Genomic DNA, 15,544 nt, shown 5'->3' on the forward strand with positions numbered 1-15,544 from the left:
TTTTTAATTGTGTGAGTTGCATGCTCTGTGTGTGCTGTAGCAGCTTTAAGGGCTTTTTTTAAGATTCAGTGGCCTGTATCACAAGGTTTTTCTTTCCCCTTATTATGTTTTTAATTACTATTGTATTTTCATTTGCTTCTTAATGATAAGTATAGAGTAGTTACTAGCATCAGAGTGAAAACAATATTTTTTAAAAACTTTCAAATAAGATATATGAAACCATCATGTGTAAATGTTTATATTTGTTATATATCTATAGAATACACAGACATAAGTCACATCTATGTAGATAGCATATCCAAAATTATTGCAACACTCTTGCAAAGGTAAAATGCAAAGGAAAAATGCAAAGGAAAGCACAGCCACTCATGAGAAGGCCAAATTTCATCAGCAAATCAAATCAGAATGATTCTAAAGAAATGTCAAAATTAATGTGGAAAAATACTTTACGTTCTCAGAAGAATGCAGCAAAATAATTAAGTGGTGGTGGGCATTTCTTATTAGAGTTGAATTCCACTTGGTGAAAAGTAAGAATATATGACAAAATATTTAAATTAATATAATAATCATTTTGACTCTTTCCCAATTGACAGTTTTTCTTTGTCCTGGACTACTAAAAGGAGTATACCAGAGTGAACATTTGTTTGAATCTGACCACCAATCTGGGGCATGGTGCAAAGACCCTCTTCAGGCTTCTGACAAGATTTATTATATGCCTTGGACCCCGTACAGAACTGACACCCTGACTGAGTACTCATCCAAGGATGACTTCATTGCTGGAAGGCCAACTACAACCTACAAGCTCCCTCACAGGGTGGATGGCACAGGATTTGTAGTGTATGATGGAGCTTTGTTCTTCAATAAAGAGCGCACCAGAAACATAGTAAAATTTGATTTGCGGACTAGGATAAAGAGTGGAGAAGCTATCATAGCAAATGCCAATTACCATGATACCTCCCCTTACCGGTGGGGAGGCAAATCTGACATAGACTTGGCAGTGGACGAGAATGGGCTATGGGTAATCTATGCAACAGAACAAAACAATGGTAAAATTGTCATTAGTCAATTGAACCCTTACACCCTACGGATTGAAGGGACATGGGATACTGCATATGATAAACGGTCAGCTTCCAATGCATTCATGATATGTGGAATTCTGTATGTGGTCAAATCTGTCTATGAGGATGACGACAATGAGGCCACGGGAAATAAGATTGACTACATTTACAACACTGACCAAAGTAAGGACAGTTTGGTGGATGTACCCTTTCCTAATTCATACCAGTACATAGCAGCTGTGGATTACAACCCCAGGGACAACCTTCTTTATGTATGGAATAACTATCACGTCGTGAAATATTCTTTGGATTTTGGACCTCTGGATAGTAGATCAGGTAAGTTTGACTTTTGATGGTACTTTAAAGGGAACTATTTACAGCTTGAACTTAGTATGTTGATTGTATATTTTGATTAGACTTCTTTCTCCTGGTTTTTCTTCTGGCCTGTGTTTTGAAAGTTATTCATTTTTTTTTTTTTTTTAGCCAGAAAATATTGCTGTTAAGTACTGTTAAAAAAATTTATAGGCATGAGAATCCAACTCTTACTCCTCCACGCAGCTAGTCTCCAATTTTCATCCATTCTTTGAAGGGCATTTTCATTATCAGCTAGTTAGTTTGTGTGTCTGTGTATGTAGTGAACTATACAAAACCTTTGCAAAACTAGAATGCTATCCCACCTAATTAATTGTGACATGCCCTACAATGTGCCCTCTACTTGGAAATGCCAAAGGGTTGGCATTATATGATTCTTCAGGAGCCCTATACCAATATGTTAAACTCATTGAGCACATCATATATGACCAACCCTACTGGGAATATTGTCAGTTAATTCATATGTATCAGTTCAGTTCAGTTCAGTCGCTTAGTCCTGTCTGACTCTGCAATCCCATGAATCACAGCACTCCAGGCCTCCCTGTCCATCACCAACTCCCGGAGTTCACTCAGACTCATGTCCATCAAGTCAGTGATGCCATCCAGCCATCTCATCCTCTGTCGTCCCCTTCTCCTCCTGCCCCCAATCCCTCACAGCATCAGAGTCTTTTCCAATGAGTCAACTCTTCACAAGAGGTGGCCAAAGTACTGGAGTTTCAGCTTTAGCATCATTCCTTCCAAAGAAATCCCAGGGCTGATCTCCTTCAGAATGGACTGGTTGGATCTCCTTGCAGTCCAAGGGACTCTCAAGAGTCTTCTCTTCTCCAACACCACAGTTCAAAAGCACCAATTCTTTGGTGCTCAGCTTTCTTCACAGTCCAACTCTCACATCCATACATGACCACTGGAAAAACCATAGCCTTGATTAGACGGACCTTTGTTGGCAAAGTAATGTCTCTGCTTTTCAATATGCTATCTAGGTTGGTCATAACTTTTCTTCCAAGGAGTAAGCGTCTTTTAACTTCATGGCTGCAGTCACCATCTGCAGTGATTTTGGAGCCCCCCAAAATACAGTCTGACACTTTTTCCACTGTTTCCCCATCTATTTGCCATGAAGTGATGGGATCAGATGCCATGATCTTCGTTTTCTGAATGTTGAGCCTAAGCCAACTTTTTCACTCTCCTGTTTCACTGTTATCAAGAGGCTTTTTAGTTCCTCTTCACTTTCTGCCATAAGGGTGGTGTCATCTGCATATCTGAGGTTATTGAGATTTCTCCTGGCAATCTGGATTCCAGCTTGTGCTTCTTCAAGCCCAGCGTTTCTCATGATGTACTCTGCATAGAAGTTAAATAAGCAAGGTGACAGTATACAGCCTTGACGTACTCCCTTTCCTATTTGGAACCCATCTGTTGTTCCATGTCCAGTTCTAACTTTTGTTTCCTGACCTGCATATAGGTTTCTCAAGAGGCAGGTCAGGTGGTCTGGTATTCCCATCTCTTTCAGAATTTTCCATATATGTATAAGTGTATCTGATATATACAGATAAATGTTCATAACTGATACAGATAAAAGAATAGATCTAATTATAAAAGAAAAAACAGTACAAAACTCAGCTTAAAAAAAAAAAAGATATTTCAACTCCCTTTCTTTAAAAGTATCTTTTTCATCTCTAGGAAATACTGTTTACTTTTAATATTGTTTGAAGACAGTCATGAATTGATCCATCTTTTACATTTTTAGTTGCATAACTGAGCAGATTTATCTTAGTTTAGAAGTTAAATTGTTTTACTAGCAATTTTACTGTTAGCTTAGTTCAGTCTCAGTGTCTGACTCTTTGCGACCCTATGGACTATAGCATGCCAGGCTTCCCTGACCATCACCAACTCTCAGAGCTTGCTCAAACTCATGTCCGTTGAGTCGGTAATGGCATCCAACCATCTCATCCTCTGTCGTCCTCTTCTCTTCCTGCCTTCAGTCTTTCCCAGCATCAAGGCCTTTTACTGTGAGTCAGTTCTTCACATCTGGTGGCCGAAATATTGGAGTTTCAGCTTCATCAGTCCTTCCAATGGCTATTCAGGACTGATTTCCTTTAGGACAAACTGGTTTTATCTCCTTGCAGTCTAAGGGACTCTCAAGAGTCTTCTCCAACACCACAGTTCAAAACCATCAATTCTCGGTGCTCAACTTTCTTTATAGTCCAACTCTCACATCCATACATGGCTACTGGAAAAACCATAGCTTTGACTAGATGGACATTTGTTGGCAAAATAATATCTCTGCTTTTTAATATGCTTTCTCTGTTGTTCATAGCTTTTCTTCCAAGGAGCAAGCTTCTTTTGATTTCATGGCTGTAGTAACTATCTGCAGTGATTTTAGAGCCCCCCAAAATACAGTTTCTCACTGTTTTCATTGTTTTCCATTCCATTTCCCTGAATTAATGGAAACAGTGATAATATTGTTCCTCCTGATAAAATATAATGGAAAAACAAGATATAAGTGTCTGAATTTTGACAGTGACATAGCAATTCAAAGTTCATTTTTTAAAGTTCTTACAAGTTATTATTTCTTATTTTCTGCATTGTTTTTACCATGCTTTTACTAGTATGTCATTTTGCTTTACTAACTTCATTATATACATATCATCTTATACAATTAGAGTCTAAGTGCTAGTAATCTTGCTTTACTTATCTTTTTATTATTTTTCATCTGACCATTATTTCTGCCTTCTTAGATCCTAGTGTACTATATAGCATAAAGTTAATAAAGACTCAATAATTCTTTGCTGAATGAATGAATGGGTGAAAGCATGAATGGATGCCTTTCTATTTCTCACTATGATAGAATTTCAAATTGGGTGGCATTTTCTCTAATGCCTGAGAAGCTTCTACAAGACTGAGAGCTGTTCTTTCCATGGCCAGCATGTTGATATTATGTTGAACTGCTTTTCGTAGAAGAAAAACCCTAATATGCAATAGCAGCAAAAGCAACTTCTCATTATTAGTCCTGAAAAATACCCTAGACCTAGCTAACCTCTGTACAGGTAAGGTTTCTTAAACCAACACACATTTCAGTTAAAAAGCTAAGCATCTGAAATATTCTGGGAAAACAATTCTTTCAGGTCTGTGATATTCTTGAGTATTTTGCCAGTGGAAACTCTATTGTTGAATGGTTCTTAGCCTTTTTTACTTTTAATTGTAACCAAAGTAATTTCTAATTGCCTTAAAAGAAATGATACATAGTAACATAATCATCTTTTGATGTTAGTGAAATAAGGGCAGTAACATACCTTAATTTTATTTATTGGTAAAAGCATGCATTATTTTTTAGACTAATAGATAAGTTTATATTAATTAGCATTCCAGATTTTAACTCAATGGGCTGAAGCAAATTCTTAACTTACTTTTTGTAAATTATCCTTAAAGATGATACTATAGCCCCATGTATTTAGAGACTTGTCAAAAATATTTCTGGCATACATTAATAAAATTATATTTTTATCCCATACATATATCCCTATGTATGATAATAATTCATTGTAATCATGGACATAGGAAAATTATACCACTCACTTAATACTTTTTGTTTGCTTATAGAAGTTAGATTATGAGCCATCTTGCCCACTTATAATAGTTATCATATTTGTTAAAAGGATATTATTAAAGTGGCAAACACTGAGAAATGAGAAAGCTCAGCTTTTGAAACAAATCACTATCTTAATCCAGGAAATTCAGTTTTCATTCTTTTAAATGACAGTGAAATTGTTTCTGTTTTCGAAAAAGTGAAACTTCAGCTGTATTAAACTTAAGCTAGAACTTGGGTGTGTTCCTATAGTGGAGAGGTAGAAAGAAAAAGTAGAGAATAAGAATGTGTCCATTTTATGCATCAATATGAGAATTTAAACTAGCATTAATGGAAGTAGTTCACCCTATTATACAAAAACAGTTTCAACTGAGTGTTTTTCTTTGGTATAAACTATACTGACATTTTTCAAAGAAATTTCCTTTTGACTGTTTTATGGACATTTTTATTTGTCTGTGTAAGGAAACGAACTTACTGTAAATATTTAGGGTTGAAAAAACTACTCTGTAGATTAAAATATCTGGGTATTAGAAGTTGAGACAAATATGTTCCCCTGGTGTATAAAAGTCCCCAGGTGAAACATCCATGGAGGTAGCATACTGCTTCTGAACATGAGTCTGGGAGCCAAAGGACTTGGGTTTTAATTCTGCCTCTAGTGCTTGTTTGACTGTGGACCTCTTGGTCTTAGTTACCTCAACTATAAAGTGTAAAAATAATAATAATAATAGTAATAATACCTGGGTCCAAAGATTGAGTTTCCCTGGTGGTTCAGTTGTAAAGAATTTGCCCGCAGTGCAGGAGACCTTGGTTCGATCCCTGGGTTGGGAAGATCCCCTGGAGAAGGGAATGGCTACCCATTCCAGTATTCTGGCTTGGAGAATTCCATGGACAGAGTTGTCTGGCAGGATAAAGTCCATGAAGATTATTGTTAGATTTTAATGAGATGATATATGTATAGATATAGCAAAATTAACATAAAACTACATACCAACCCTACAAGGACCATTATTATCCATGCTAACTAATTTAGGGGCTTAAGGTACTACTGCTCATATAATTTTATTAAAAATCACCAGCTACTAAAATGCAGCATGAACTTCAAAGTCATGGTCCCTTCTGTGACACTAGAAGTGGAAAGTATGCTTAGTGAAACAATGTGTGCAAATTCATTCACTTGATAGAGGTGATCTCAGTATCCCCATGTGCCAGGCACTCTCCAGATGTCAATTTGTAGATCTCATGATTAGATAATTACCATAGATCTGCACTCCAAAAAAAAGTGCTTCTGATTTTCAGTGGTGAAATCATATACTCTGTGAAGATTTGCTGAATCATTTAAGAAATAAATAAATGAATTATAATATATACATACATATTTTATATCTTATTATTCAGAATATTATGGTAATTGGAGTAATAGTCCAACAATGTATTTTATTAAGATTATACATATGCTTCTCAGGTAGTCCCCTTCACTGTTGGCCATGCACTCCTACGATCTGGAAGTTATTATCTGGAAGTCACCCCAGTTATTCCCCACCCGCCACACACACTTGCTTCTTATCTTCACTCAGATCGTATGATATTTGGTCATATAAAGGAAGGTTTGTGTGGTAAGAAGTGCCAAAGCACGTTACAGCACCTAGTGCATTTTCTTCTGGAAGTAATTATAGCAGTACTCAATAGTTTTACAATGGGAAAGAAAGTGAGTTCAATGGATTTTGTTTTCAGAACATCTCAGATTTTTCCATTGATGAATTGCATGAATCTTTTCAGCTTAGAGAAAATTAAAAGTGTATCCATTGAGTACACCTGTGTATTCAAGTGAGTAAGTGTGTTTCTTTGAAAATATATTTTGTCTGCAGAATAGGTGGTTAAGTTTTGGACACCAGTATCTAAAATGCTTGTAAGCATTACCACCTGAGCTAAAAAGTAAATATGTGAAATTGCTTTTTTTTTTCCTAAACTGAGGACTAGCAAATATACAATTTTCCTGAAATGTACTTTTAACTGAGCCTTTTTCCTCTCATAAAATATGATAAATTATGCATTCATCATTTCCTTCAATGGCTATCTTTTGTAAGATATACTTTTAAAACTTCCAAACAGTAGTAAGCTATTTCACTTGTTATTTGAGTGATTCTAATGTTGCCATCATGATTCTAAAATTCTACTTGATATCTTCATATGTCTGGTGTGAGGGAATCAAGCAGTTACTTTACTTGTCCTTAGTTCACTGCTGTTTAATGACTTTTATTTACCCTTGGAGTTCTTTCTTTCAAATCATATTGTGCCGAGTTCATAATTCATTAATATAAAAGAGATGTGAGGTATTATCATTTATTCTCTCATTTTGTCTCTAAACTGTCGACCGAACAATCTAAATGTTCATTGTCAAATATACAAATATTTTCCACTATTTCATCCTGAAGAAAGAAGAAATATGCACAGGTTGATAATAAGAATATACAGAGAAGGTCAATGCCAAAATTCCTAAAATTAGTACATCTAACAGATCTACAACACTATTGGTTGAGATTTAGTGAAACACACCAGGCCGTCAGTATGAACATCAGACAACAATGACATGTAGCTACTGTCTAGTGCTTGCTCTTGTGCTTTCCAAACACAATCCAAATTTTGAAAGCCATTTTAGATTATGTAAATGTAATCATTTTGTATATGCTTAAGATAGTAGAATCTAAAACAACAAAAAGCCTACACATAATAGTTTAATAATGCAGATAAGGTAAACCTTCTGTCCTTATAATATGTTAATTAAGTGCATTTGTGTCTCCAGTAAAAGCTGCGGCTATGTAGTGATGAATAAGAACTTTAAACACACATGACACCTCGTTAAAACGTAATTTTCACATCATATATCTGAACCCTTTACTTTGACAGCTGAGTAATGTGAATGCTGGGCAGAGAATCTTGAACATTTTGAAGCTGTCACGTGCTTAATAGGTAGCTGAATCTGCTTCCTGAATGGTTTATTTAAATATGTTGCATCCTAGTCACAAAATAGCTTGAAAGTAGTGGGATGTTAAATCAAACTTGCCCTCAGCATATAAGTTATGATTGCTTCATGGTTCCACTTGAGATATCACATTGTCTCTAAAGTTTAATTGATGTAAATCTCAGTAACTGAGTGAACTTCACTGAAAGAAAAAAATAGCTACTTGTTGCTAATTTCATCCAGGTCTTTATTTTTATGCATCAGCTGTTTGGCTGTCTGCAGAGGTGCCCCCTCTCTTTCTCTCCACTGCTGCTGCTTTGCTTTTAGTGACAGCTTCTGATGGAAGGTCATTGCTGCTGGTGACTTTTCAGGGAGCACAGCCAAAACTTAAATATTTTGCAAAAGCTATTCTATTGCCACTTAATGTCAGCTGAATTCTCTTATGTTTGTTTTTACATTTCTTATATTTTTCTTCTTTGTAATTTTAAGGCTAAACCTTTCCAGAATGACACTCTCTGCTTTTCAGTCTCTTAATATCAAAATCTCAGTCCTGTACAAAGCAAAACTTTACTGGGTTTCTACAACCAAACCCAGTGTTAGCCTTTCGTCCCACATAGAGGTGACCTTCTTAATAAAGGAGACAGATGCAAGGGACAAAAATGTTCAAAATATTTATTAATTTTTTTCCTACATAGTGACACTCTTGAAAAATGTATAATTATTAGAACAGTAATCAGAATTATTTATACAAGCAGCTCACAGTCATAAAAGATGACTTATTGTGAATAAGCTTCCCACTCACACCAGCTGTCTTTTCTGTAACCATTTCACTGCTCATTAGCATGTCCACCAGAGGGCAGACAGGTGGAACTGAAACAGTTTGGCTGTTCATTATTAGCACATCTTGTCAGGGTTGGCAGTAGTGATTAAAATGGGATTTCTGGTTATCAAGGGATTCCACTTTAGAATACTCTGCTTCTATCCATATTACCATAGGTAACTGAGAACTGACTTTATTACATAGCAAAGTCTGATTTTTGCTTTACTTTTCCGTTTTTTTTTTTTTTTTTAGACAACAAACAGAATAGGGTTGCCAAGCAAAAATACAAATTTAAGCAGAAAAACATTTCCCCCTTAATAACTACTTTTACACTGCAAAGTTAAATTCTCAGATAATAATGATGAATGACCAAAAATTTAAGATACCTAAATTACAGGAATAATCAACCATACTATATAATTTTATGGAATGAGACATGTTGTCAGATATCCCTGAAAACAAATGGATTATGTATTTTTGTTTACTTTAATAATAATTATTCCTGGTTTTCTTCATGCCCTTCAGTAGTACAAATCCTTGGCCAAACTCTATGTATCCACTTACCCCAAAGAAGACACAAATTGAAAGACACAAATTGCCTACTGTCATGTGACTGAACTAGTTTACCCTAGAATTTGGATTTTTAAAACTAATTGTTAAAAAATGAAATTCTACCAAAAATATACAAATGCACGTGAAATTAGGTATTTGTTAATTTCATGGCTTAGAATTATCTCTTTGAGAAAAAATGGCACTTTATTTGTAAATGCTTTGTTCCATAAAAATACAAAATGATAAACTTTAAAAATTTTTAAAACAAACTTTCAAAATCTATGAAAATTTTGCTATATAGTATATATATTTGCATATTAAAAATATACTTTTATATTTTATAGAGAAGCCCACTGAGATAAATCTGAGAGAAATAGTGATAATAGTGGCGAGCAGTTCTGAAAATTTATTCTTCATTTTGATACAAAAAAATAAATCCCTTGACCTGTTTATGGAGAGGAAGCTTGAAAGTGGAATTGAAAAATATTAAGATAGAGGTGAAAAGTGAAATTCAGGCACAAAATCAAGCCTGCTATAGAAAGCCAAAGCAGGGAGCCAAACTGGGCTTAATTCAGAAGTCCAATGATTAATAATTGTTTCTTCCCCTCTTTCTCTCTTCTTCCTTCCTTCCTTCTTTCCTTTCATTCTTCAAGACACAGGTCTTTAGGTAGCTCAGGTATGCTCTGTGGTTACAACTGTTGAACAGGCCAGGCATTGACCTGTTCTATAAACTTATAGCATAGGGAAAAGTTATAAGAAGAAACAGAAAAAGGGGGATGGTGTGTCAGAAAACAGTGCTACTGATTAGCTACTAATTTTTGAGTATTTTATTTTCTGGCCTTTTACATAGATTAACAAATGTAATCCTAACAAAAATCTCGCAAAAAAAAGCATTCATTTCCAGTTAAAGAAATTTAGGATCAGAGACAGTAAATAACTCAAATGTCACATACATAGTCCAAAGTTGCGGTTAAAGTATCAATTGTCTGACTTTCCACTGTGTCGTGTTGCCTCCATTGGTAATTAAAAAGAATACAGGTGCCATAGTTAAGGAGCAAGGGGAAAGCAGGAAGGCAGTGTACAGGTGGTACATAGAATATAAGCAGATAAAGTGAAGTAGCAAATGCAAAGCCACAAGGCCACATTAAACTCACTTAGAATAAGGACAAGCAAACAGCAGCTAGTGTTGCAAAGTACCTGGTAAACAGTGCCCGGTGTGTGCTGTCTGTGCAGGCGGTAGGGCCTTCCTTTGCATATGCCTTGCCCGAGTGCTTGGCAAGCAGTATTAGCATATGACAACAGGGCAACTGTCAGACAAGCAGACCTTCCTCACCGTGATCTCTGGTTTCATTTGCCTGAAGGATAAGAGCATGCAGTCTCCACTGCTTTCCTGTGAACTCTGCCCACCCGGCTGAGATCTGGTCTCATAAAATTGAGGTGCGCTGGTCTTGTCAGGAAGAAGGTGTAGGATAAGGAGCTACAGGTGTTTCTGGAGAGAGATTTGGAGAATTGAAGAGATCATTCCAGAACACTTCTGTTTTCTAAAAGAAGTAATCTGCCATCCCTCCACATTGCACTAGGTTTCACATACATACCTTAACACTTAAAAAAATACTGTGAAGTACAGATGTGAAAACTAAGACTCAGAAAAGTAAAGTCATCTGTCTGGAGAAATCCAGTTTGTGAACATAGATAGGAACTTTAAAGAAGCCCAGGTTTATTTAACTAAATCATGAAGCTGAGACACTTCATATTTACAATGAAAAAATTGTAATGCACACAAATATACAGTAGAATGTGATATAATAGTGTATGGTTTTCCTGTGTGCATGTGTACGTGTGCGTGTGTCTTCTTATAAATGCTTGAAGAAACAGATTTAATTATTGAAGGATTAGAAGACTTAGAAACGTGCAGAAATTCTGAGCAATTTAAAAGAGTTTAGAGATTTGGGGACTGGCTCTTTATTAGATTTACTTTACTTAACTTACACGAATTCCATTTCTTAATCTAGATGTTTTTCTAGCAATACTTTCATGGTTACTATCTGTGAGCAAGAGTAGTAAAATGGGGGAAAAATGAAGAAACAAAAGAAAGGAGGTGGTAAGGCAAGAAATGAGGGAAATAAACATTTTTCTCCTAAAAGTAATGGACAAGAAATATGGCATACTTATGCCTTGCTGGTTGAAATATAAATTATCATTAGCCACTTTTGAGGGAGACTTGGCAATATCTAGTAGAGCACATGGAGCTTCCCAGGTGACACAAATGGTAAAGAGTCTGCCTGCTGATGCAGGAGACACAGGTTGGATCCCTGAGTCAGGGAGATCCCCTGAAGGAAGAAATGGAAACCCACTCCAGAAATCTTGCCTGGGAAATCCCATGGACAGAGGAACCTGGTGGGCTACAGTCCATGAGGTCGCAAAAGTGTCAGATAAGACTGAGTGACTGAGCATGCATTTAGTAGAGCCCATGTCTAAGTGATACCTTATATACTAGCAAGGGGCTTCCCTGGTGGCTCAGATGGTAAGGAATCTGCCTGCAATGCAGGAGACCCAGGTTTGATCCCTAGGTCAGGAAGATACCCTGGAGAAGGCAATGGCAACCCATTCCAGTACTCTTGTTTGGGGAATTCCATGGACAGAGGAGCTTGGCGGGCTGCAGTCCACCAGGTTCCAAAGAGTCAGACACGATTGACTGACTAACACACACAAATACTAGCCAATCCACTTTTAGATTTGCTTCTGGAGAAACTTTCTTACTTTTGTCCTAAGAGAGCAAGGTTTGTGTGTGGTTGCCCAAGTGACTAATAAGCAGCTGGTATAGGAGATATGAATGTGACATCTATCTTCACTTGCACCAGAAACTATAAAAGCCCTGGTCAGTGTTGAAAAGTGAAAGTGTTAGTAGTTCAGTCAACTCTTTGCAACCCCATGCACTGTAACCCCCCAGGCTCCTCTGTCCATGAAATTCTCTAGGCAAGACTACTAGAGTAGGTAGAACAGTTCCCCTCTCCTTAGATCTTCCCAAACCAGGGCTTGAACCCAGGTCTCCTGCTTTGCAGGCAGATTATTTACCATCTGAGTCACCAGGTCAGTGTTGAAGGTAGAGGGAAGCATTATGTGATCAGTTATCTTAGAAAGAAATATACCAAGTCAGGTACTGGTACACATGAAAGGATAAATAAGAAAAAATCTTGAGATTTACCCTTTCTAGTAATATCATCCATCTGGTTTCATGCTGGCTATAATAACTCAAAGAAGCCAGGATTACAGTTTCCCAAGCACCAACAGCCTTTAACTCCTGTTAACTCTTTCTCAGATATCATTGCACTGTTAGTAAAAGAAGCCCACTTTTGTCAGAAAAGGAATTTTTACTCTGAAATTTTAATTGAGTGTGACTTATTATAGTAACTCATGTGTTTAAGCCACTGTGCATATTAAACAATTCTTAAGATTTAATTCCTTAAAATTTGTTTTATATCACCTTCACTGAATTTTCCCATGAGTATGAATATATTAACCTGCCGTACATTCTAACCTGCCATATATTCCATATTCTTATAACAGCTTTTAGTATAATTTTTAAACTGTCAGGAGAGTGGCAAAATACTTCAGGGACTGAACAGGATGACTGAGTTGGTTGATCATGTTCAAGTTAAGAACTTGCAATGCCATGCCATAAGCTCAAGAGCCCAGATTTTGAAAGCGTGGAAAATATAAAATTTTCTAAACCGAATAGGGAACTAGTGGATTTACATGTGAATGAAGGTTGAGGTTTTAATTCTCTGAGTTACAATAGAAAAAGCTGAGTTAGTCAGAAGAGTTTTGTGCCATAAAAGTATTGTATTTCAGGACAGAATATCACATAAGGAATTAAAAAAATAATTATCTAGTGGAGTTGAAAAGTATATTGGGTTAGATTCTAAAACCATCTATTAAAGTAAAATTAAATATTACCAAATCTATTTTTGAATCTCTTGTAGTAGTTTATAGAATATAATGAGGTTTTAAAAAATATATCCCTAGAGTACAGAGATAGCATTATATGTTATAGTGTAATGTATATTGTACATAATAAATGGTACCTTTACAAAGTATACTTTTACAGTAATTTAATTACATAACAGCACTACATGAATTCATGTAAATTGAGTGTAATATCTGTGATACAATTCCTTTGTATTAAAAAAAAGAGTTCCATAGTTATTCCTGTGTAAATCATTTACATGAGAACTTTTCCCCCAAACATATATTAATTTGTACTTTCCCATTAAACTTATATGGATAGAATACTTATTAAGTGCCTAAATAATACAACTACAAAAGTATTGTGGTATAAGAATACTTAATGATATGAACAATGTTCATTATGTATTGCTAATTCTTTTTAAAGCAGGTTTAAATTATTTAGAATTTAGGTCATTATACATTTTTCTACTTTCATTTGTGTATGAAAAATTTTATACAAAGCTTTTAATGTGGAATAAGCCTACTTATTATATCTGGTACAGTCACAAGCACAGAATCCAAAGTTTTAATGGTAGCTAATTCTTTTTCATTTGGCCTTGCCATGAGGCATGTAGGATGTTCCTCCACCAGGGATCAAATCCATCTACCCTATGCTGGGAGCTCAAAGTCTTAACCACTTTATTTCTTATTGGTTCAGATTTGAGCTTATCTGGGATTCTCCAGATTTCTTTAATGAATATGTATGGTCTTCAAAATATATGAAACACATTTTTTAAAATTAATATTCCACATTACTAGAGTATAATAATCTTTAGAATTCTATGATGAGATATTAAAAGGCCTTCTAGTTGTGTTCAGGACAATTGCCCAACTGATTCTCACCCACTTATGACTAGGACACACAAACAAGAAAGTGCCAAAATATTCTTGAGAGAATGAAACTGAAAGAGGGGAGCCTTGCTCTATTTCTAGCTTTTTTTTTTTTTTCTTTGCTATAGAAGAAAATTTGTAGTTCTTTAGGCAGTGGCAACCCACTCTAGTACTCTTGCCTAACAAATCCCATGGACAGAGGAGCCTGGTGGGCTGCAGTCCACGGGGTCTCTAGGAGTCGGACACAACTGAGCAACTTCACTTTCACTTTTCACTTTCATGCATTGGAGAAGGAAATGGCAACCCACTCCAGTGTTCTTGCCTGGAGGATCCTAGGGATGGGGGAGCCTGGTGGGCTGCCGTCTATGGGGTCGCACAGATTCGGACATGACTAAAGCGACTTAGTTAGTAGACACTTTACCTCTACCCCTTGATTACTGAGACATTACTTGGTTTAGTGGTACTTTCTGTCAATTTTGACTTTTAAACTTTTTAAACAATCAGTTTTCACTAGTTGTTTATAAAGATTAAAATTGAAAAGGAAAAAATAAAAAAAGAGAACCATGTATTTAAATGTACCAGCATTGAAGTTGAGTAAGAGTCAACCTTCCTAATCAGAGATGTAACTTAAATATTTTACTTTTAGCTTTGACAGTAAGAAAGGTTAATTTGCTCATCTATGACATTCAGTATTATTTTCTTATGTATAAAACTGTCCACTTTTTGTGACACCCTCTAGATGACTCAGTGGTAAAGAATCTGCCTGCCAATGCAGGAGATGCAGGTTCAATCCCTGGGTTGGGAAGATCCCCTGGAGAAGGAAGTGGCAACTCACTCAGGTATTCTTCCTTGGTAATTCCCATGACAGAAGAGAGTGTCAGGCTATAGTCCAATGGGTCATGAAAGAGTTGGACACAATTTAGCAAGTAAACAAGAACAGCATGCTTATATTTTCTAAGAAGTAGAAAATAAGTATGTTTATTGAATATTAACTGTTCAGGTCAGTTCAGTTCAGTTGCTTGGTCATGTCCAACTCTTTGTGACCCCATAGACTTCAGCTTACCAGGCTTCTCTGTCCATCACCAACTCCTGGAGTTTACTCAGACTCATGCCCATTGAGTCGGTGATGCCATCCAACCATCTCATCCTCTGTCATCCCCTTTCACTCGCATCTTCAATCTTTCCCATCATCAGGATATTTTCAAATGAGTCAGTTCTTCACATCAGGTGGCCAAAGTATTGGAATTTCAGCTTCAGCATCAGTCCTTCCAATGAATATTCAGGACTCATTTCCTTTAGGATGGACTGGTTGGATCTCCTTGCAGTCCAAGGGATTCTCAAGAGTCTTCTCCAACACCACATTA

The 15,544-nt window shown here is 36.2% G+C and overlaps 1 protein-coding gene across 18 annotated transcripts in view; it reads left to right on the plus strand.

Annotated features, from left to right (window-relative positions):
• ADGRL3 (adhesion G protein-coupled receptor L3) overlaps positions 1-15,544 on the plus strand; it is a 572,691-nt gene that overhangs the window by 257,756 nt on the left and 299,391 nt on the right. For all 18 annotated transcript variants that reach the window (XM_068975496.1, XM_068975495.1, XM_068975497.1 and 15 more), the window contains one exon: positions 594-1,394. In XM_068975496.1, the coding sequence (XP_068831597.1) occupies positions 594-1,394 (801 nt within the window). The remainder of the gene's footprint in view (positions 1-593; positions 1,395-15,544) is intronic.

This window comes from Capricornis sumatraensis, chromosome 7 (assembly GCF_032405125.1).
Source record: "Capricornis sumatraensis isolate serow.1 chromosome 7, serow.2, whole genome shotgun sequence".
Lineage (NCBI taxonomy): Eukaryota > Metazoa > Chordata > Mammalia > Artiodactyla > Bovidae > Capricornis > Capricornis sumatraensis.